We start from the raw sequence: 23,690 nt of genomic DNA, 5'->3' as shown, positions 1-23,690 counted from the left end.
GTGTCCCCCAAATCCACACCATCCATTCAACCCATTTGCCTCACTCCACTACCACGATCATCATCCATTGAAACCTTGTGCTTAGTTTCTTTTTCAGTACATTCGATTTTTTTTTTCATGTTTATTGCCTTCATGCCTTGTAAACGGGTTCCAATGTTTCTTTGCCATTATCACATTTCATATCGCACTTTACTAAATCAAGTGGAAATCAAAGCAGCGAATGACGTAGGGATTGTATGTGTGAGTGTGAGGAGCAGCATTATCAGTACACCGGAGCGGAAGAAGCAACATGTAGGTTATGTGCCTGAGCTGGTTCCGCGGAATACACCAATTACCTTTGATGGCAATTGGAATTGGAAACAGGGCAACTTTTTTACACAAGGACGTGAACCAACCGAGTCAAACCATCTCTTCAAGTGCCGTGGTTTCATTTTCATTCTCGGCATCCATCACTCCCCCATTTCAGGAGCAACGTGTCTCTTTTATCATTGGATGTAAACCCATCATTCTAGTGTGGGTTGATTTGTGCATATATGCAAGTACCTACTTATGTCTCTCTCTATGCATCATCATCATCATCATGCTAAGCAATAGCAGCAAACTACTTATGTGGCTCCTCTTGTAACTTATGCACAGAAAAAAAATCTCTTTTCTCCGTCAATCCATGTCCCTCTTTTCTCCCCCCCCCCAATAAAACCCTGGTGTTATGTCAGATCATCCCCCCATCAAACAAGAAAGTATGGCCATCATTGGTACAAAAAGTCATGTAAAACCACAACGTAGCAGGATTATGTAACTACCTCCCCATTGATAAATGTTGTTTCAGACCACTCTTTTATCTCGGCTGGTGGTATAATCCTGCAATTTATGCCACCACCTGATATACACATGGAGGAGCTGTCTTACAAAAGAAGCTTATTCACTGCGTCATTTGCTCAAGTGAGATAGATAGACAATACCAAACAATCGATTCGGGCAGATTGTAATTCCTCTTTATAGAATGTGAACGATATACAACATTATTCTCGCCGTACACTAAAGGTGACTTGACCTGGGTAACATCCACTGATCAATCATGATAGGATTATTTCACACGCTTGAGTTCATTCACACCAAGCATTCTCTTGAGTACAAAGTCCTTGACAAAGAATGGCAAGTAATAAAACAAGAGGAATGCGAATGATTTGGCTCCATAGGTAATGTAACGAGGTGGTGATCCCAATAGTTTGCCAGCTACCTTGGCAGCAAAGTCATCCGTGGGTGTTGCACCCGGACCTAAAAAAACAAGATTGAAATGTTAACCTGCCTGATCTTCATGTGATGAATGATATAGATAACTTGCCTTGAGACATGGTTGCGCGTGCATAGATGTGCTTGATCACCGACTTGTACATGGTATCTATGTAGGTAGAAAGAAAAAAAGTGATGATGAATATGAATCCTATTGTTGGCCCAACGTCACAAAGAGTCCCTTCTTCCTTACCTTCTGGAATACTGACGGTGCCAGTTGCTGCATGACCGAAATTAGATTTGATAGATCCAGGAGCCACAAGCACCACTTGAACACCAAAAGGCTCCAACTCAAGTCGCAAAGCATCTGTCATGGAATGAACGGCCGCTTTGGACAAGGAATAGATGCCAGCCCAAGGAGTGGAACAATAGCCAACCACCGATCCCACATTGGCAATCTTGCCAGATCCACGCTCTGCCATATGCTTTCCCACCGCACGACACATGGCCAAGGTACCGAACACGTTGGTTTCTACGCATCTGCGGGCCACATCCAGATCAATCTCCATGAGAGGTCCAATAGCCTAAATACAAATCCCTGTGGTCAATCCCTTATGCACACCACACACACATACACACATGATCCACATCATACTTACAGGAGCACCAGCATTATTGACAAGGATATCTTTTAAAGGGAATAATGGGTCATCATCATCTTCTTCTCATCCAAGTTTTTGGTTCCTTTCCCTCCCCCCTGCTTACCAATGTGTCCTTCTTTGGTAATCACGCCCTATTGTAGACGCATATCAATATATGGGATCAAAGCACCTCCATGCTGAAACATACCTCTACTGCTGCATTCACGGACGCGGGATCGTTCACGTCGAGTGCGATGAGTTCACAGCCTGATCCAGCAAGCAACCAATATCAGCCATTCGTGTCATTCGCAATGCACATTCATTGAGCTTCATGTACCTTCAAGACCTGTCATGTTTTCCACTTTTCGAGCAGTAGCGTAGACGCGACATCCCTTGGCAGCAAATTGTTTACAGAGTCCGTGGCCTGGTGCAAGAGAGATTAGCCACTAGCAATGAACCCAATGGAGCAACGAACAGCGTACCAATGCCACCGGTAGTGCAACCTGTTACCAAGACGACTGGAGCCATTAGACAGAAAGAAATTAAAGGCGAGATAGAGAGACACGATGTGCGATACGCCACCAAATCAATAGCTAGCACTGTAGGTTGTTACACATATCGAGCTGTAGATGAAAGTTGCATAGATAAAGCTTTAGTCATACCCAATGGGATCCTGGGTTAGTAAGGTCACATGTGCTGTTTTGTAATTTTTGTCAGAAAGATTCTCAAGGGCATGATGCTCTCTCTTTTTCAATAAGCCAACTTTTAGTATAGCAGAGACAAGGTGTGTTGATCTCATCACAATGAATAAAAGAGGAAGCATCATGACGCATGACAGGGCTTGCTTGAGGAGCGCGTTGTTATCTAATAACGAAGTTCCCCTGACAATGAAAATGGGATGCGGCATAAACGAGAGACCGCTGCTGAGTGACGTGTCTCATTCGTTCATCCTATATTGCATAAGTGCTATCTACATACTTTGTTAATGAATACCATCATCGCTTTACTAACAAGCCTAAAAAAAGGATGATGGTATCATTGCCACATGTACATTCTTCAAGGAGAGAGAGTGAGTAAGTGAGATCCACATCGTACGCATTTGTTGACATTGAAAGCATGCACGTTAATGAGATCTCTTTTGTGTCCCAGGATTGCACATACACACATACAGCAGCTCGGGTGCACACCCGGAGTGTGTCCCCAGGATGTGACAAGAATAGACCACCCCTCTCTCGATTGCAATCGATGTCACACAATGGATCCATCGACGGCTTGTACAACAAGCTGGGACACCAAGAAGAAGGAAACCCAACAATATAAAAAATGATCCTATACTTATCAACATGTATGATAGCATTGAAAGAGGAGGAGGTCTTTTGTGGACAAGTCAATTCGTAAACCCCCCCCTTACTACCAACACGTGTAAGCGATGAACGTAAACACCAACGTACTCGAGACCTGGCGTGTTTGAAATACGTACATATTTTGTTGCATGATAGTGAATGGTGGCAAGTGCGCAATTTTATTAGCGTGTAACAATGGCTAAAGGGTTCATTTATTGACCAAGTAATACAATGGATCCACGGCAAAATGAGATGGTGTTGTAATAGTAGTAGCAATCCCCCGCACAAATTACATTGTCGTCTTTGGATTGATTGTGGCAAGATATGACAGTATTGACAGCCAACAACCAAAAGCAGGCTTGCTGCTGCTGCTCTACATGGATCATCTACATAGGTCTCCTTCTCTCTCTTTCAACCACCCCCAATAAAAAAACATGCTCTCCCTAACTTTTTATTGAGAATGTGCAGTAGTTGGCATCCAGCAACACCACTCCCATCTTCTAGCCTTGTTTTTCCTCCTCCTCCTCATCAGTGCTACTGTTTGTCGTTTACTGCTACTATAACTCCTGTGTTGCACATTCAAGAGCACGAGACCTGGAACCGCCAAGTGGCGATATTTTTTTTTGGGGATCGTCATCTTCATCTCTATGGATGTGAAAGAAACACAACGGAAAGGCTATTCCGAGGAATGATCAGTTCATGATATGGGATACTACCCATTACAACAATGGGGTCATAATGATGCCAAGCGCAGTAGAAAAAACACTAAAAAGAAGCAACGACGCACATACAAACGAGTGGTTGATTGCCACTAGTATTGCAGCATGGGGATCGTCGATCCTAAAAAGAATAAAGAGCTAGGGGTGTGTGCTCTACTATCGGGAGAAGGAGATAGGACAGAAATGTGGGGGGGGTGGGAAACAAGCTGCTATCCCAGTTTGTCGAATCCAAATATAAAGAGTGCTACCCCTCGTTTCTTCATCCCATACGACACTTTTTTTTTCTTTTTCTCTCTCTCTCACTCTTCACACTACTACCACTACTCCCATACACTCTTTCCATTCCTTTACAAAACAATGTCACCGCGTTTTCCATATCATATCTCTGTGGCCGCCATGGCCCGTTCATTTGAAAAAATGGTCAATCATGATGTAAAACCACCACTCCCACCACCTCCAAAACCCACAGTTGTTGTCCCATCCGTGTCTTCGTCTTCAACAACATCCTCGGTTTCCACTGCAAGCAGTACTACCTTATCATCACCATCATCGATACACCATCACAATGACGACCACTTTGCAGCATTACTTTTCACTCTTTGGATGCACATCAATGTGCAGTTGGCTGTATTGGTGCTCGTGCGTTCCTCCTCCTACTTCTCCTTCTCCTTATCGCCACCATTGGCTCATTCCTCCACCACCCGTGGTGGTGTGTCTCAGCTCTGTTTGCTTGATGACATCCCTTGTCTCAATGACCTTGTGGATCGTCACACACAACCTCCAGTAGCATCTTTGTGGCATGAACATGAACAAGCTGGCTACGCTAAAAGGATACAAATGGGACCTTCAAGACGCAGGATTCGAAAGCCTCAACAAGAGCCACGGATGATGCAAGAGACCATTTGTGGTCAAGTCGTAGCTGACAATGACGACGTTGAGGAAGAAGAAGAGGCAACCATGACCAAACTGGCACAGGATGTACTATCATACCTTAATCAGTGTTCATCATCATACGAGGCTTCATCAGAGCTTTTAGCATTAACACCTCGGCTGCAAGGCTATGCTGCTGCTGTTTGAACATCCCATCCCTTGTATCTCTTTTTCGCACAACATGCACATACACCATCATCATCATCCGCATCTTCCCCCCTGATTCATTTCCTCCTTCAACTACTACTACTACTATTACTACAACACCATCGCAGCATACCCTTCTCCCCTCCCCCAGCATCCACATTTTGTTTGGCATTGTAAATACGTATACACACACCCATTTCAAGCATTGCATATTGTAGCTTGTGTCAATGTACCATAATTTTCGGAATACATTCAATGCCGAGCTAGCCTCGTATTCAACGCATACATACATACACGTGTCGTTCCTGAATGTTTATGCAATTGGATTATGTCTCATACATACATAGCAGCATACACATCACCCTGATAAATTGAGCAACAACAGTAGTAATAGGTATATATACACATGAATGATGCTAAACCAGGTATATTACAAAGTAGTTGGATCTAAATACTTTTTTCTTCTATGGTGCCATGGGGGACTCATTGTGCCTTGAGAGCAGGTAGTAATCGTGTCTTTATGGTTTCTTCATCCAAAATGGCTTCTGCAAGACGACCTTGAGCAAATTCCTTTTGTCCACCTCCTCCTCCTTTGACATGCTTGAGGATATGACGCAGGATCTGTTTTTTTAAAAGAGTAAGTATCCATGTAGGTATTCCATGTACGTATGATTTGATTCTTACCGAGTTGGCAGTGTGATCTTGGACTTGAGATGTATTCAAGGCAACAACGATGGTATTCTTATTGACCAAGAGATGAGCATATTCAGGCTGAGATTCCTTGAGAACATTGGCACGCTTTTGCATAAATAGAGCATCAAGATCTGGGTCGATGAGATGAACGCGTACAGGGATGTTGTTGTAAATGCCTTCCACAGGGTGTACAATCTTTTCACCAGCAGTAGCCAATTTCTCGGTCATGAGTTCCAAGCGCTTTTGTGTCTCACGCGTTTGCTGCATTAGCTTATCCAACTTGGTCACAGCATCGTTGGTGTTGTTTGCCTATACCAAAAATACAATACACCAATAAATATTTATCAACAAGCCATCCTTTACTATTTGTTTACCCGTAGCATTTTCAAAAGGTCAGGTACCGGCATAAACGATTGACGATACCATTCCATGCATGACAATCCTGCAACTGCTTCAATTCGACGTGTGCCTATTATATACCACGTGTGTTAGTATGTAGCATGTGTGAGCCAACTACAACAACTTACCGGCAGCAACCGAGGTCTCATTGAGAATCTTGAATGGATAGAGCTTCCGGATATTGTCAACATGGGTACCACCGCATAATTCTTTGGTCACTCCAGGAACCTAAATAATACGACCATCATCTAAGAACCCTATACACTCCATTCCTAATGGTATCAATCTTACCTCCACTACGCGCACGACATCGCCATACTTTTCAGAGAATGCTGCAATGGCACCAGAGTCCACGGCCTCATTTAATTTCATATGCTATCAAGGAGGGATGTCAGTTAAATTTCAATACCGACCAAGGATCTCTTTCTCCTTTTTTTTCGTACCTGCACATTTGTTTCACCACCAGACAATGCTGCCTCATTGATCCATTCTTCTACTTTCAAAAGTTGATCATTCGACAATGGCTTGCCATAGGTAAAATCAAATCGAAGCTTCTTTGGTTCCACCGTTGATCCTGTACCACCACCACAATCAACAATCAACATGTATCCTTTTATGAGCGCGATAAAGAATACCAACCTGCTTGCACAATATCAGTCTTGAGGATAGCACGTAAACCAGCATTCAATAAATGAGTAGCGGTGTGATGCACCTCGGCTCCTTGACGTTTATCCACATCAATCTCGGTTCGTACCAAATTGCCGATCTGCAACAATGCATTTGTGAGTGAGTAATTAAAAAAGGAGAGAGAGAGAGATAAACAATCAATTACAAACCTGCAAAAACTCTTGATCCTCCTCCAATTGTTTTTGCATTTCCTTGGGTCCCTTGGGTGAAGCCAATTTCAATGCAATACCACCTTCATAAGGTTGAAAGACATCTGTCACTTTCCATTGGCTGCCATTGGCAAGAGTGAGAAAACCAGTATCTGGGACTTGACCACCACCAAGACCATAGAATGGACATGGATCAATCGCCACCACTAATTCGGTCTTTTTCCCTTTGTGAATCGTCTCTGCTGCCACAATTTGTGATTCTTGGTGAAGAAGAGCATGATCATAACCGGTAAACTGAGGCAAGATGGCTTGATTTCTCCATTCTATGTGTGGATGTCTTTCTATTAGTTATTCCTCCCATCGTCTACCATCATCATCCTTTTTACCTGCAAGTCTCGACTTGTCAGCGAGATCATCCGCTTTCCATGATTCACGTCCAAGTGCCTTTTGCTTTTCTTGAAGTGCTTCCACAGCTGATGAAACAACCCTCCATCAGTTACCTTTTCCCTTCTTTCCTTTCGAGTAATCTTTTACCTTGCATATCCACAGTCCAACCACGCTCACGTGCAATGATCAATGTCAGATCAAAAGGAAAGCCGTATGTGTCGTAAAGTTGAAAAGCAACTTGGGGTGGGATCACTTTTGATTGTTGCAGATCGGGTTGTTCAAATACATTGTTCAAGAGTGAAAGGCCACGGTTCAACGTCTTGAGAAAGGTTGCTTCTTCGTTGGCAATGACGTTGCAAATAGATGCTGCGCGGCTGCTCAATTCAGGGTACATGCCATCTTTGTATCCATCCAACAAGTGTGGGTACAAGTCTGTGAGGAAGGGTTCTATGATATCCGAATACAAATTAGCCTGTGTGAGCATTCTCATTAAAGTACTTACCATTGATCCCTAATTGTTGTGCTGATCGTAGCGCTCTTCGAATGATACGTCGCAAAACATAGCCTCGGCCGATATTGCTTTGAAGGGTTGGGATCAATAGGCGTGCTCATGTAGATGCATACAAGCAAACTTACCTGGGAATGACACCATCACTGATAAGAAAGCACATGGCACGAAAATGATCCGCAATGATTTTCTCATGGGCATTTGGGTCTTCTGATGATGGTACCTGAGAAAAACGTCAACCTAAGAATCACATGAAACACGTTCGCATTTGATCTTACCACTGCATTCCTCTTTTCAAGTACACTCCGGATGCCTGAAATCAAATGTTGAAATTGATCCACTTGAAAGTTGTTTGCTTTTCCCTGTGAAAGATGGGGGGATGCGTGTGAGTTATTGGATACATCAACAACACCATCATCACCATCATTGTTACCTGAAGAACCGAAGCCACACGTTCAAGACCCATACCCGTATCAATGCAAGGACTTGGCAACTTTGTGATTTGACCATCTGCTGTACGATAATTCTCCATAAAGACAAGATTCCATATTTCAAGCCATGGATCATCCAGGGATTTGTCTTGGGTATCCCAAAAGATTTCAGTGCACGGACCACATGGACCTTCGCCATCACCCATTGACCAAAAGTTATCTTCCATGCCACACCGTACGATCTTGTCATCAGGTAATCCCATGGCTTTCCATAGCTGATATCCTTCCTCGTCATTCTCCAGCACACTATAGCGATCATCATCATCATCATTTAATCCTTGACCCTTTTTCTTTCTCTCTCAAACCACTTTTCACTCACGTTACTCGTAGTCGTGCTAAAGGTAGTTCCAATTCCTCCAACAAGAATCGCCATGCGAGCTGAATAGCTTCTTTTTTGCTGTATCCACCAAATGAAAAGTTGCCAAGCATTTCAAAAAAAGTATGATGACGTGGAGTATAGCCGACATTATCCAGATCATTGTGTTTGCCACCGGCACGCATACACTTTTGAATACTGGTAGCTGTCTTGAAAGGTGCAGTGTCGGGTTTCATGAAGTACTCCTTGAAAGGCACCATGCCTATTCAACAACAAGGCCCTTTGTTAACATTCCCATACCCCATGCGCGTATTGGTTGGCGTACCAGCATTAGTGAAGAGTAAACTCTTATCATTGTGAGGAATGAGACTCGCACTTTTGACACGCGTATGTCCCTGTTTCTCAAAGTAGTCGACAAATTGAACTCGTAACTCGGCCGATGTCAATTGCTTAATGAAGCGTTGTTGAAGAACAAATCGGTGGTGCCATTGCGCTGCTGTTTGTAGCACCCTGACTTTGTACATGTCGAGCGGATTATGGAGTGGTGGTGGACTGTCAACAAAAGAAGTGTGCTAGAGGCCGCTTCGGCCGCCGAGTCTTCCGACTGATTTTTCTGGGCCAGTGACACATAGCACGTACAATGTCCACACTCAAATCATTTTCACTATTAAGGTTTATAGTAGACATGGAGGATGTACAATATGCCAATGCAAGAGTACCATGACCATTCAATGCAAGATAAGGAAACAAGGTCAAGGGAGTAGTAGTAATAGTGGGATAGATGGTTTTGGCAGTTCTCGGAACCTGCAATCAGATGAATATATAGCCGATGTGGACTGTTTGCAATCATTCTCCCGGTTCATGCGCAACTGCAGTTTGTGGAAACTTGCAATTTACCGATAGCAAATGCGAGTCGTACAGAGTCAACCTTGTCTTTAAGCACGTAATTTTTTTTTGTTCTGTAAGCATCTATGCGGAGTAAAAGAGTAAAGTCATCTTTCTTTTTTCCCTTATCTTTTGTAATATACCAAAGGAGAGGAGGGAGGAAGATTGAGGGAAAAACTTTTTTATTCATCATTAATCATTACAGAAGCGGACAAGTCTGGGTTTGGGTTGGCTCTTCTTTTCTGGCATAGAGATGATAATGGTGAATAATAGTGTATGGTGGCTGTTTCAAATATCATGTTACCCGGGCCCATAAGGCCGCGTAGAAAAAGACAATGAGCTTATTGCATGGGTTATAGTACAATGGATTCATGCATTCAATACAATGATCCCATTCTTTTTCCTTAAGGTAGTTGGCTCTAGTTCATTCATTTTCATGTTGCATTTGTTTCTAGCAAAGGTAGATAATGGACCATCAAGCACATTTTTTTTAAAGTGAGACAAGCCATTGTGATTTTGCGAAACGACGATCCTTTTGTGGGATCCAAAGTTCCGATGGGATGGTGGTCCATTAGCTAATTTTCAGCCACCGATCCTGGCATGTGCTTGTCTATTCGATAAACCACATGCCATACATTGGTCATAATCATTTAGCACGCATAGGTCACAAGATGAACGACAGCGTGATGAACACGCGCGTAAAAGGAATAATGATGATCATTCACGGAAACGACGAGGGAATCGGAAGTTCCCAAAAGACAAGCGTAGTTGGTTGACATTCTCGAGTTGTGTGTGTCGTGTGTGTGTGAGTGAGTGAATGGGTGGTGGGTGGTGCTTTATCCGCTGGCCATGGCCCCCCTCTCCCCCACCACCCCTTTGTTCATTATGCGACCTATGGGCATCATTCGTAGAGAAACCCCTTGCTATATTAGAGTCAATCTTCATGTTGGAATCCAGTGTATCCGAATCGAGGTTCAGGGGATGAAAAAGTAAACTAGAGAAGCCTACCCCACAACCAAACAAGAAGAACCCAAGAAAATAAAGCTTGCAAAACGCATTTGTTTGAAGAACGCATCGTGCTTTCTTCTCCGCAAAATCGACCGACTCCATTTTTTTTCTTTTTGTAATCTACGAAAAAGGTCAGCTTGGCTTCTTCTTTCCGTCCTTTCTCCACCGCGTATCTCTTTTTCTCTTTTTCTTTGGCATCCATACAAGATCTTTACGGGCTGAAGCGCGTCTTGTTTTATTCTCCATACCACCCCACTCTTCACAATATCACCACCCTTCTCTATCAATCATGGATGACAAGACCACCACCACCACCAACAATGGCACATCAATATCAGCTGCAGCTGCAGCCATCGTTGCAGCTACCCTCGCAGCTACCTGCAGCAACAACAACAACAACAACGGCTCTCTATCACTCAGTAACATAGCAACATCATCATCGTCATCATCCAATAGCAATCCTCAACTATGCGTAAATGATCTTTTGCATCCGACAGCCAAAGCTGAAAGTTTGTTGGAAGCATTGACCACTGAGCAATTGAATGTGATTGAACAAACACTCAACAAGATCCGAGAGAAGAAACATCTCAGTGAAGGTAATGCATTGGATGATAGGGCGTGTTATTGTGTACATACGTTTGAGATAAAACACGACTAAATTATACTATTATCTCTCTTTTCTTTTTCTTTAACATCCATCGTTTCACAGACATTCACACCACTGCTGCTATCAATACTCCTGCCACTACACCACCAACCAGCACTACTACTACTACTACCACTACCACCACCTCATCGCCACCATCACCACCAGCAACAGCAGCCATGCCGCCATCAGACGTGCCATTGCCACCATCGCCACCTGCTGCCCCCCAGGACGAATGGGCACGCGCTGCCAATCAAGTTGCCAAAGCCCTTGCAGACGCGATATCTGCTGTGGATAACAATACGAATGATGGTAGTAGTAATAACAAGGAGGATGGATCCGGTGGTAGTCAACAACAACAACAACATCATCATCATGAACCAGTGACTGAAATACGCGATGGTGTCGAGTGGGTCAGCTTTGTGTATTCGCATCATCGAATCCTACGACGTTATTGCATTCGCACTGATCTGGACAAGGTTGACATTCAACAGCTTGACGACAAGTTCAAACGCGATAACTGCGTGAGTAATGCTTCATGCATCACCATCCACCATTACCACCACCATCCACCATTTTTTCATCTTCCTACTCTTGCTGCTGCTATGTGTCATCCTTCTTTGGGCGCAAAAGGATATGACAGGGAGTGCGTGTGATCTATATATTATGGTTTGATATTGCTTTTTCGTGTATGTGTATACATTCGTGGGTTTTTATGGGCATGGTTTACATTGGATTCCTTGGTTCTTCTTTATTCTTCTTTTTCTTCTTCTCTATCAACTCTCCCCCATCTCGCTCTCTCTCTCTTTTTGATTTGGGCGTATGTCATACTAAGACACGGCATTCTTGTGTATAGGTGTATCCACGTGCCAACCTGCCTCGTGAAACATACCGTGGAAATCGATGGGCGTACGAAACCGAGTGCAACATGCTAGGCTGGAAGCTTGCTTACTTGAACGCCAATGAGATTGCTGGTAAGCGAGGTTTGATCCAACGTGCCGTTGACTCGTACCGTAATCGTTATCCAAGCATGCGATCACGTCGAGTAGCTCGTCAAGAAAAGCTTTTGAATGGTACTTTGAGGAAACGAAAGCATCGTGATTGCAGTCCCGAAGAGTCGATTGGCGGAGGAAGCGCCACCAACAACGCCCATTTGCAGGATGACAATCTTCTTTTGAAGCAATCATTGGCACCCATATCACCCTCTCAACATGAAGCAGTGGCTGCTGCTGCTGCTGCTGCAGTCTTGGCAGCTCAACAACAACAACAACAACAACAACAAAGGAATATGCCAAAGACGATTTCAATTGATGATGGGCCACAAGGTAGCAAGTGCCGTATTCGAATCAACATTGAGACAGTGCCACTAGAAGTGATTGATATGGCCTTTCGCAAGAACAATTGTGTGTTTCCTCGTGCTATCAATATCACCGGCAACGCCCAATCAGTCACCCAACGCCAACTGGATGAAGCAAAGTGTAATGAGCTGGGCTGGAAATTGGTAAGTGTGTGTGTGCAAAAAGTGGTCATATTGGTTATAAGAAAGACTAATGTTCTATTTTACAAGGCATGGCTAAATCCACGACAACTTGCCAATCGAAAGAGTTTGCTGCAACGCGTGTTGGATATTTACCGTATCAAGTTTGCACCCCATCTCAGACCACGTAAATACGCCTCACGTATGCCACCCGCTCCTTTTGCTCCACCTCCACGTTCACATGATTGCAGCAACTCCGAGTCATCACAACAACAACAACAGCAACCTCTCAAATTGACTGCTGAGACACTTGCTGCTCAACAACAGCAACTAGCAGCACAAGATGCTACCTGCAGTGATGGTGGTGTCACATCATCAATACCATCCTCATCGTCATGTTCAAAACGTCGTCGATTATCTGAATCATCACCACAGCAACCAAAACAAGATGATCAAGAATCCATTTATAGTGGCACCACGGCGTCACTTGATTTTCGTGATTGTTTCTCACCACCTGCGGAAGCTGCCGATTCTCCTTTCTTTGCTGGTGAAGATGATGTTATTACCACCCTTCCCGATATGGAACAACAACCTGCTGCTGCTGCTGCACCACCACCACCACCATCCTCTTCCTCAACCTTGTTGTTACCATCCTCTACTGCTGAAATGCAAGATTTCACACTCAACGATCTAATGTTGCCAGCATCACGTGGTGATTTAATGTTATGTCAAGGCCAAAGTGATAACGATGCCATGTCAGTGGCAATGGCTGCTGCTGCCGCTGCTGCTGCTGCTTCGGCTGCTGCCTCTTCTACAACTACTACTACAACTTCAACTTCCCACTTGAAAACGCCATGTGCAACCGTGGATATTGGACAAGATGATATGAGCTGCCAATTAAGTGTCGAGAGCTGCAGTACAGGTAGCAGCAGTAGCAATCCATCAAACCAAAGCTCGCCACGCCATGGTCCTACTACAACAGAATGGACCCTTGCTTATCCACCTTCCGTTGACGGCAATGATCTTTCTCTCTTTGGTCAACCTGACGACGTATTGAAGAAATACCTTGAGCAAGTTGGCAGCGATACTATTCTTTCATCGTTCATGGATCCTCAAAGCTATACAACAGAGGCCACCGTCAAATTGGAGCATGAGGATGATGACATGGGCTTTGCTCCTTTGACAACGGATTGTCTATTAGATCAGCTCTTTTGATATTCATTGTTTTCCCCCACCCCACCCACCCCTCATCTATTTCAAAAAACAAAATAACCCCTCATACTTACATATATACACACACACACACACTCCCCCACCTCACACACACTCATACCGATTCTTTTTTTGTTTTACATTCAAAATGCACACACACATATACACACTCTCACACACACACACTCTCTCGTATACATCCATACTTCCTTTTTGTTTTCTTGTCGCATTGTATGTATAATAATTGACAAAGGAAAAGCAATTTTCAAGATGCCCAGGTGGTAAAAAAATAAAAGCTCTCTAAATCCACTTTCTTCGAACCAGCGGATGTGCTTCAGTGTTAAAGACATACTCATCTAATGAAATCACGTTGCCAGGGCTGAACAAGAGGTACAAGTACTTGAGGGTCTCGGCAAACAAGAAACTAAGATACACGCATGATGAGCGCCTCTTGTTGCTATGGCAACCCGGTTACCACCACCACCACCACCTTACCTTTCCATAGAATCAAGTTGATTGGTGCCACGTCTCGCCATCTCGACGTTGATAATAGATGCATAACCAGCCTCAGTCTTGCAATACTTTTCAATAGCCTGGAAGATTTCCCAACCATATTCTTGGTAAATTGGATCACCCGTAATGCGATACAGCATATACAAGCTTTCAAGCGTCTCTAGGGTGGCACCATGAGCATGCCATTTTATCTCTCATCCATTCCGTATGTCTTACCGGGTCGAAGCAAATAGCGCTTGTCATTCACACGCAATCCATTAGGCCGAGGCAATGGAGCGGATGGCAATTTGCTGCTAAGCAATGAAGGTGGTTCACCCGTAGATGCGCCTATAGGTTGCACAGCTCTTGCAGGTGGGGTGTTTGCGTTGGCATTGTACCACCAATCATGTGCATTGATGATTTCATCGCGAGACAAGGTGTAGGTCAAAGGATTATAGGGCTCGGTATCATCTGCTACCCAATTCTCAGGACATAAGCCTGTGGATGTGCTTCGATACATGTATACGCACATCTCGAGCAATCCTTTTGCAATGGTCATATCCTCAGGACGATCCAATACCTTGGCTCCCATGGCCAGCATACCAGGAGCAAAGCATGTCTACATACATAGAAAAAGGTCACCCCATGTGGTTCTCTTTACATCCCCCATTTCCCCCACCTACCAAATGATCCATGTGCTTTTTAAGTGTGTCAGTCCTTGTATCATAGGGAGGAAGGAATAAAAATCGGGTACCAGGTAATTGACGTAGCATGTATCGCTTCATGCTATCGATGGATTGGGTATCTATAGCATTCAATGGTTAGTCTTTTTGGCTGAGAAAGGATATGAAAAAGTCATTTGTGTACATAAACGTGCGTACTGTGGCATGGCGCCATCCGTCAAAATGTGCTCCTTGAGAAAGTACTAAAGATAATGGGTGAGTCGATGCATAGGCAAACGTGGGCTAATTAGCGTACCTCGTATGCGCTATCACCCATGGCACCAAAACTACACGTTGCTATGATACATGCATCAGCGCCATCAGCATCATACCACCTACGCCAACTACTACAACTTACCATCGGTAAATCTACCCTTGGTTGTTTGCATGCCACTTGGATAAAGACCAGGCACATAGATTCCATGTTCGTATCCTGCATTCTCGAGGAAATTCACAATAGCTTGTGCCTATGTGTGTATCGGTCAAATGTCTTGATCAAAGCAGCTGCATTTGTAACAACGCTTATCCCTGGTCCATATGTCACTCACCTTTTCTGCATAAATTTTCTTCCCGGTGTGCCGTGACAATGTGAAAAACTCAAGTTGAACAGTACCCACTTCAGCAATCAAGGTTGTATTGCTGGGTGCCTTTCCTCTATAGGTATACCCAAGGATGGTTACAAAAGCAAAATCATAGTATTTACCCTATTACCTTGCAGGGTTCCATTCATGGGTTGGTAATCCGCTTGGGGTATCAAAAGCTGGTAACAGGGCTTGACCAAGTTCATCTGCCTTTTCAAGCAAGATGGGGTATTGCTCATTTGAAAGTTCATAGGCACTAAGCAACCCACCCAAATACCGAATGATGGATTCAAAGACGCTCACTTTGCCATCAAATGCATGAAACTCGATCTTTTCTAATTCTGGTAATGCTTCGCGGAATTCATCTTCCAGGCCCATGACAAGCAAAGTGCTGAGTCCATCCACCAAAGAGGCACCCCACCCACCAAATGGGTCTTTAAAACTTTTGCTCACAGGTTTAAGTTCATCGTGTGTCCAAGCGTACTCCTCTATAGATCCATGTTGGCTTCAATCCTTGAATACCGATATAAGAAAAACTCACTGTAACCAGCCCATGCGTGCCTGAAAGCATCCACAATGGCTTCACGACGTGGATCAGGTTCGGTCATAACATTCGGGTGTTGAATGGTTGGCAATTTTGAAGCGAACCCGTTTGATGGCATAGGTGGTGTTTGGTCGTCGTTTGTTGGTACGGATAACTCATTGTGGCCCGGTGGATGGTGTGGGTGAGTGATAAACCATGACTGCAAAACGACAAGCGAAAAGATGACAAATCCAATAATGTATCGCCATCGGTAAGGTACGCTGCTGAGCAAGATCATGAAAAGAAAGAAAAGAAGGAAAAGGGGAAAGGGAAAAAAAGGGGTGAAAGGAAATAGCCAATGCGTATGTGTGCGTGTGTGTGTGAATGTATGTGGCACACCGCTCTCTCTTTAGCCACTCAAATAAAGAATCAGAAAAGGGACTCGTGTAACGCATCCCATAATTTAGGCTCGTGGGTCCTGGTAACCAATTGGAAGTGCGACACAATCACAAACGACAACGACCCAGCAACAAGTCCTTTCCTTTTGCCTACCAACGAATGATTGAGCAAGGAGATTTTCTTCGTTACAGCTCATGCAGGTAGTATAGCGCATCCCCTAATTGGCTGTCATTTAGGAATGTGAATCAAACACAAGGGATGTGCTGCTTCAGCCTGATGGTGTAATGACATACAACAACAAACACTATGAGCAAAACCCGCTGCTGTCGCTACCATAAATTTACACGCGGACCATTTACAGGATACCCCATAGAGGAAAAAGGCTAATCGGGATCGCATGTATATGGGTGGGAGGGTGTATCACCATAACAATGAGTGCTTTGTTTATGCAAAAAAGTCAACCCATCCATTGGGCTTGTTGCACCTACGGTGAAATGATAATGTTGTCCATATAGTATTACCAAGTAATGAGATCATGATCCAAAACGACGCGCGATTTTTTCCCGCTTGCAGTAATAAGCACCGAGGCACCTATTTAGCAGACTTCACACGCTGTTGCAAGCACATGCTTTTGACTGGGAATGATAACAATGATCAGTATCGCCGCGGTGGATGAGCAATCATAACGTAATAACTCACCGTTGATGTACGATGTCAATCTCAAACATGAAAAAATCAATAGATGTGCAGGAGGAAGGATTGTCTATGACTATTATTTCCGTTAGACGATCCCATACGTTTCATCCTGATCCCATGTTGTCTCTAACTTTGTTCTCGAAGATATAAAGAACGGATCATTGCACCGATTTGCAAATCAATTCGACAAGATCATCAAGTACTACAAACTACTACTACAAACATGAAGCTCTCTCTTGCTCTCCTCTTGACATTTGGCTTTGCTGCCACTTCCACATTTGCAACACCCAACGTTGAAGCTGCAAATGCTGCCAGGTAATGATCAAGCATCATCATGTGATTGATGTTTTTCATTTTCTAATACATACAACATTTCTATATAGCGTTCAATCCAAGGACAAGGCTGCTGCTGACAAGGCTGTTTCTTATACCGCAGCTGACGATGTTGATAAGCATGGTGGTCGTCATGGTGGTTGGGGCCATCATCACGGTGGTGGATGGGATCATGGTAAAGGAGGTCATCATCATGGCGGATGGAATCACGGCAAAGGAGGTCATCACCATGGAGGAAAAGGCCATGACGATGATGATGACGACGACGACTGGCATCATGGTGGAAAGGGTCATGATGACGATGACGACGACCATCATGGCGGTGGTTGGGGCCATCATCATGATCGCCGAGACGTTGACCAAGAACAACATCACCCACCACCTCACCATCCCCCTCCTCATCACCCACCACCCCATCATCCACCACCTCACCATCCTCCTCCTCATCATCCACCACCTCACCATCCTCCTCCTCATCATCCACCACCTCATCACCCTCCTCCCCACCATCCACCACCTCATCATCCACCACCCCACCATCCTCCTGCTCAGTAAATCATGCAGTAATAAACAACGCATCCTTTGAGTATGCTTCATAATGATTCCTTTTATTCATCTTGTGTATAGCCTATTTGCTACTTGACGCGTTCCTTGCCTAATTCAACACCGTAGCTCATTTCCCAGCATGATATCGCACTTACAAACCGAATTCCCAATTTGTCACATGCATCTCTCTTTCCGCACTATCGTCTTCCACCCATAATGTCAGCATCGTCCGAAGTGTCCAACGACGCTACCGTTTACGAAGCGTTCACAAAATATGACTTTGACAGTGACCAGCAGTTTCAGGTAAGGGGCAAAAAGATAATAAGCAGCAAGCTTGCATTTGACTCATGAGGTTCAACAAAGAGCGGCATGTCATCCATTTTGAAGCAAGCCGATGCCAATCCTGAGACACGAGAGCAAACACTAGAGCGAGCTAAATGGTTTTATTACAACAAGTAAGTAGTGGTGTTGGTTGGAGGGATCATATCGACCGAGATTGAGCCGGGGAGATGGATGCTATGATATGTATGTATGTATATGTCTTCTCAACTGTTCATGGTAGATTCATCCAAGCTTTCGACTTTGAAGGATATCAAAAGTGGAAATCTCAAGGCGACGACGACACATCACCAAAGGAAGAGATTCAACAACAACAAACAGACGAGAACAATGAGAAGGATACCAAGGAGGAAAACGATGATGAAGACAAACCGCCCAAATTTACCTTTCAGGAACTGGTGGAAATGATTGAGTCTGGCAAAGAGGTCCCAGGTAGGAAGGATATGGATGTTTTTGATATGTACATACCCTATTGACATGTATGGATGATGATCAAAAGGTATTCGACAAATCCCCAACAAGCTCAATGATGGCACACCGAGTGAGCCGAAGATGCCGGTTCGGCGAAAACCATGGGAAAAAGCGGTAGAAGATCAACAACAAGAATAAATGGAATACATTTTGGCCACACGAATCATCATCAGTGGAGGGCAAATTTTATATGACAACATGCGGTGGTGACACAGAGTGATAGTTGGATCGGGAATATGTGGTTCCTTCTCATCGGATGGACGTAGCATTAAGGAGATGATACATGGTGGAAAACATTCAGATGCGTTTATCTAAAGCAAATCTATGTACATTCAATAACAATAAATGATATCTATGACCTTGCTAAGAGAAGCAATGACATTTTGGTGGGGTAATAGGGTGTCGTCTTATGATGTAAGAAGGGATTATAATAACAAGGACGACATCATCGTTCATTTAAATGTTGAGTTCAAAGTGTCGTGAAGTGATGTCGGGCGTACTGGGCACTGATAACGAGTACTTCTTTTTGATTGGAGCTTTGAATGAGATGCAAATGTCAGCTGGCGGTGATGACCGACGCATGGTTCGCTTTAACGTTGAAGGGGGTGGATGTGGCTGTTGTTGACCCTGTAAGTTACGCCGCAGCGTATTCCTCTTTGGTGGTGGTGTGATCCATAGCCATGATAGAAATTGTCGAATCGATGTCAATGCAATGCCCAACCCAAACTCACAAGCAAGTAATGCCAGCTTGATGGATATAAAGGAAGACGTTATAGCACTGGTAACAACCGCCAGGGCACCGAGAATCGTCAAAAAGACCGTAATGAAGGGAGCAATTAAGATGTAACCAAGAGTCGAAATGATGGATGGCATCAGGAGGAGGAGGAGTAGGAGGATAATAGATAAAAGTAAAAGAGAAAGAAGAAAAGGTATAGAATAATCACGATGTGTGCGATGCACTAAATAAGTTTCCGCAAGTCGATCGACCATTTTGTACCACATCACTCGCCATTCACGCAGCTCGAATGAGTCTGGGGTAAAAAAGCCGATTGACGAAAATTCCTTTAAAGTGGGGTTAAGCGATCACATGGCAACTGCTGTGTTGCAAGCGTGTGATGTCAGTGGGTGGGTGAGCCATTCAAAAGTCTGGAAACACAATGAACCAATCCACATCCTCCTTTCTCACGCATGTCATTCATTCACTGCTACTATTCTTCGCATTTGGTTGCCTCCTTTCCACCTTTTTAGCTTCCTTGTTCTTATTATTAGAGCACTGTAAATTTATCCATCCTATGTATGTACATTCATTGTGTGTCCGTTTTTAAGTCTTAAAGACACAATGGATACCTACCACGCATACCTATAAAGCTATTTCAAGTAGTGAAAACAAAAAGACATGACATGCGGGGATGATGGCAACATATGTCAATACAACAAGCATGGCAGCTTACGCCGCATATGCCTTTTTCCTTATTGCCGATGACCCGTATATATGGATACAAGAGCAATTGGATGGGGCAAACCATGATAAAAGGTTAAATTTATAATCAGGATGCAAAACTGTCGATGGATGTGAGTGTGATTATGCATATTGGGAACTCAAAAACTTGATAATGGCGAGCAAGGTTTCGGCTCATGCAAGGAGAAGATCGAGGAGTTGCTCTTATCGGATAAAAGGGTAAGGACCTCCACGCCGGGTTGCTGCAAGAAAAGGAAAGAAGAAGGCAGGAGACCGCACCACAAGTAACATACACAAATAGAGTGGGTGAATGCGGTAGATCAAAAGCAATACAAAAACGTAAATGATATGTGTAGGGGTTATGGGTTGAGCTGTTGTTGCTTATGTAGGAGCTTGCACACAGGACTTGCTATGCATATTCACACACGTACAAATACACACAGGGCTAGCTACTATAATACCAATGTCATGGTAAAAGCCAACAACAGAGTTGGTGATGATTGTAATGATATGAATGAGCTATAGCAGCAAAACAAGACCACAGGGCACACATACATGGCTATCATCATACATCAAACAAGGCATGTGCAAGATGATGATGAGAGCACTCTCTCCCCTTTCAGACTGGCCCAATTGCCAATAACGTTAATCCGAGCAAAAAGAGTAAGCTGGCAGATCCCATGTGCTGCCGCTTGTAAAAAAAAGTTCCCAAAAGCAGGCGTAGAAATTGTTCAAGAATGGAAAGGAAAAGGGGGTCTCATGCGCCCGTTTGAAGATTTGGCGGCAGTACCTTGACACCAGTCAACACCAAAAATGGCTTTATCACACAGTATATAAAATGATGCAGCAACGACCCCGTCTTAGAACGGGTGACGCGATTGGCAAATACATCACACGTAAAGCCTACATAATACAGCGGATGCATTTCCCGCCTGCCCTTACTCTCATCCTTCTCCTTCTCCCTTTTGCTCACCATACGCACACAAACGCAGCACACTTTTGCACTCATACCCCCAAATCAGCCTTCCCCTTCGTTTTGAACTGACCCCCCTGGCAAAAAAATAACTCTAAGTCTCTTGTGGTATAAAAACTTGGTTCCATTTAGCCCTTCACAAACGCATCGTATTCATTCTCGCTTTGTACCAGTAGAGCATTACGTATACCTCTTTACAGAGGCCTCTTTTTTTCTTCCTTTTACCCAACATCGCCTATTGTACATTATATATCGATTGCTATCATGCCAGGCAAGTAGTTTTTTTTTCTCTTGTTTGTGTCTCATGTTTAGACAGCAGCAAGCTAATGTACTACAAACAGGTGTTATGGATATCAAACACTTGCTCTGTCATCCATGCGATCCATATCCGCTTCCTTCTGCTATAGGTGAAAAGAAATCACCATCGGCAGTTTGCTTTCAATCGACTCCAGTTTATGATCCGATTCGCGAGCATAATTGGTACGACAGCAGCAATCTCATTGTTCCACACAATACGCCTGCCTATCAACAACAAGTAGCATCGCCATCATCACCACCACCACCACCAGGATTAGTACGTAGTCGTACATCGAGTGATGTATCATCGGTTGCATCAGCCAGCCCTAAAGAATGGCCCATGTATCCAACAACGCCACGAGATGATGACATGAGCGTGAGCCCATATTTTGGTAGTGGTCCTTCAACAAGCACTGGAAGTAGCACCGTTAGCAGCAACAGCAATAGCAGCTTGGCTCGATACAGAGCACCCTCATCACGCCGATCACGATCACCATCCACGGCTGCTGGTGGTGGTAGTAGTAGCAGCATGGCTAACACACCTGTGCAAACACGAATGGCATGGACACCAACAGAAGATGATTTACTACAACAAGGCTATGACGAAGGTTTATCTTGGGCTATGATCTCAGCAACCTATCTGCCACACCGCTCACGCGGTTGTTGCTGGGGCCGTTTCAAGACCCTGCAAAGCAAAAACTTGGTCGATCCCAAACGACAAAATGCGCGTTTATTCCGTAGACCTTGGAAAGCTATCCACGGTGTCAACAAGCGTCAATGATACGCCTTTTTCTTCCAACGTTTTGGGAGAAACCACACAATCCCTTTTTTCCGTTTCCCCTTTTACTTGTCCCTTCTTCTTCCTCTTTCTTCAACATTATTTACTTTCTCTATCTCTCTCCCTTTCTCCTCTTTGCCCATTCTCCACAGGGGCACATATTTTTCATTACCTTTTTCGTTCTTTTGTCCTTTTTTGAACAAGCTTATGCAGTGTTGACACTCTCAGACACAAAAATCCCCATCTATCCTTTATCAAAACCCACTACTATACTTGTATTTACAGCAGCAAATATGCCCGGTGCATCTCTTTACAATTACCATTCTACACCTTTATAACTTTTTCACTATAGCCAAGAATTCCCTATATGCCCCATCTCTCTCTTTCTTTATATACACCTTCCCTTTTACTACAGCTATTACAGCAGCAGCAACAACAACATCAACATCAACAAATATCCAACCCCCCAAATGTAGGTGGGCGAAACCTTGCAAGTACAGCCCCTTGCATTGTTCCCTGCCAGCAGCCTCATATTTTTTACCTTGATTTGGCCATTTTTCCATTTTTTGGTTATTCGTACCAACCAACCTTTACTCCCCCAGATCCTTTTTCAATGTTGTGTGGCAGCAACAGCCAGCCAGCTCCATCAAACAAAGCAGAGATGATGCAACAATTGTCCAAACTATTCTCACAAATAAATATCGTATATATATTTAGTCTTTGAATAACCTCCTCTCCCCCTTTTTTACTTTAAAGTCTCGTTGCATTCGTACATGTAGTGTTTTCATGCGTAATGCAATCATCACTAGAGTATGCACAATGCGCCCTCGCACATAAAGGAGAGCGTACAAAAGATAGAGTGCTGCGCACACAAGGGGTGTATGTATGTATGTGTGTGCGTGTGTGTGCGAAAGGGGATATACTACACTGCATGGGATGAATATGGGTTGAATTTGAGGAGGAGGAGTAAAACGCGTGTGATGACATCGCCTCCTCCCTCTCTCTCTTTCTCTCTCCTCATCATCATGCGTTGTGTGTGTGCGTGTGTGTGGTGGTGGATGAATCATTAGCGTCATGTTTTGCTGCGTGAGTGTGTGAGTTATTTTTATTCTTGCAGCAGGTACTACCTACATGCAACAATTGAACAGCGCATACATGCTACCATCTGCAGTGACAACGTGTGGCTAAAGAACAGGGAGCTGTCTACTACAGG

The 23,690-nt window shown here is 44.0% G+C and overlaps 9 protein-coding genes across 9 annotated transcripts; 5 read left to right on the top strand and 4 right to left on the bottom strand.

The window, feature by feature from the left end:
- Positions 1-1,084: 1,084 nt before the first annotated feature.
- On the bottom strand, positions 1,085-2,399 carry O0I10_004344 (uncharacterized protein; the record flags this gene model as incomplete). Its single annotated transcript, XM_058484403.1, has 8 exons — positions 1,085-1,275; positions 1,343-1,399; positions 1,484-1,814; positions 1,890-1,918; positions 1,996-2,023; positions 2,080-2,138; positions 2,209-2,295; positions 2,354-2,399. The coding sequence occupies 8 exons, from the start codon at positions 2,397-2,399 to the stop codon at positions 1,085-1,087; spliced, it is 828 nt and encodes a 275-aa protein (XP_058344664.1).
- Positions 2,400-4,290: 1,891 nt separating this feature from the next.
- On the top strand, positions 4,291-5,010 carry O0I10_004343 (uncharacterized protein; the record flags this gene model as incomplete). Its single annotated transcript, XM_058484402.1, has 1 exon — positions 4,291-5,010. The coding sequence occupies one exon, from the start codon at positions 4,291-4,293 to the stop codon at positions 5,008-5,010; it is 720 nt and encodes a 239-aa protein (XP_058344663.1).
- Positions 5,011-5,493: 483 nt separating this feature from the next.
- O0I10_004342 (alanine-tRNA ligase) lies at positions 5,494-9,164 on the bottom strand (the record flags this gene model as incomplete). Its single annotated transcript, XM_058484401.1, has 16 exons — positions 5,494-5,631; positions 5,695-6,012; positions 6,078-6,172; positions 6,231-6,330; positions 6,394-6,477; positions 6,546-6,676; positions 6,742-6,868; positions 6,939-7,261; positions 7,325-7,411; positions 7,473-7,772; positions 7,828-7,904; positions 7,962-8,056; positions 8,112-8,195; positions 8,267-8,570; positions 8,644-8,902; positions 8,966-9,164. The coding sequence occupies 16 exons, from the start codon at positions 9,162-9,164 to the stop codon at positions 5,494-5,496; spliced, it is 2,721 nt and encodes a 906-aa protein (XP_058344662.1).
- Positions 9,165-10,822: 1,658 nt separating this feature from the next.
- On the top strand, positions 10,823-13,871 carry O0I10_004341 (uncharacterized protein; the record flags this gene model as incomplete). The annotated part of the gene is made up of 4 exons (XM_058484400.1): positions 10,823-11,129; positions 11,243-11,703; positions 12,036-12,680; positions 12,747-13,871. The coding sequence occupies 4 exons, from the start codon at positions 10,823-10,825 to the stop codon at positions 13,869-13,871; spliced, it is 2,538 nt and encodes an 845-aa protein (XP_058344661.1).
- Positions 13,872-14,168: 297 nt separating this feature from the next.
- O0I10_004340 (uncharacterized protein) lies at positions 14,169-16,484 on the bottom strand (the record flags this gene model as incomplete). Its single annotated transcript, XM_058484399.1, has 10 exons — positions 14,169-14,292; positions 14,364-14,541; positions 14,598-14,979; positions 15,044-15,165; positions 15,228-15,285; positions 15,339-15,379; positions 15,441-15,549; positions 15,631-15,736; positions 15,794-16,151; positions 16,205-16,484. 10 exons carry the CDS (start codon positions 16,482-16,484, stop codon positions 14,169-14,171), a joined length of 1,758 nt encoding a protein of 585 aa, XP_058344660.1.
- Positions 16,485-17,504: 1,020 nt separating this feature from the next.
- O0I10_004339 (uncharacterized protein) lies at positions 17,505-18,169 on the top strand (the record flags this gene model as incomplete). The annotated part of the gene is made up of 2 exons (XM_058484398.1): positions 17,505-17,596; positions 17,665-18,169. 2 exons carry the CDS (start codon positions 17,505-17,507, stop codon positions 18,167-18,169), a joined length of 597 nt encoding a protein of 198 aa, XP_058344659.1.
- Positions 18,170-18,376: 207 nt separating this feature from the next.
- Positions 18,377-19,108, top strand: O0I10_004338 (uncharacterized protein; the record flags this gene model as incomplete). The annotated part of the gene is made up of 4 exons (XM_058484397.1): positions 18,377-18,463; positions 18,524-18,615; positions 18,723-18,931; positions 18,999-19,108. The coding sequence occupies 4 exons, from the start codon at positions 18,377-18,379 to the stop codon at positions 19,106-19,108; spliced, it is 498 nt and encodes a 165-aa protein (XP_058344658.1).
- A 318-nt stretch (positions 19,109-19,426) lies between these two features.
- Positions 19,427-19,843, bottom strand: O0I10_004337 (uncharacterized protein; the record flags this gene model as incomplete). The annotated part of the gene is made up of 1 exon (XM_058484396.1): positions 19,427-19,843. One exon carries the CDS (start codon positions 19,841-19,843, stop codon positions 19,427-19,429), a length of 417 nt encoding a protein of 138 aa, XP_058344657.1.
- A 1,863-nt stretch (positions 19,844-21,706) lies between these two features.
- O0I10_004336 (uncharacterized protein) lies at positions 21,707-22,480 on the top strand (the record flags this gene model as incomplete). The annotated part of the gene is made up of 1 exon (XM_058484395.1): positions 21,707-22,480. One exon carries the CDS (start codon positions 21,707-21,709, stop codon positions 22,478-22,480), a length of 774 nt encoding a protein of 257 aa, XP_058344656.1.
- Positions 22,481-23,690: the final 1,210 nt, after the last annotated feature.

The sequence above is a fragment of the Lichtheimia ornata genome, assembly GCF_029851405.1.
Source record: "Lichtheimia ornata isolate CBS 291.66 chromosome Unknown scaffold00016, whole genome shotgun sequence".
Lineage (NCBI taxonomy): Eukaryota > Fungi > Mucoromycota > Mucoromycetes > Mucorales > Lichtheimiaceae > Lichtheimia > Lichtheimia ornata.
Note: the sequence above shows the minus strand (reverse complement) of the source record. Positions and strands in the feature narration are given on the sequence as shown.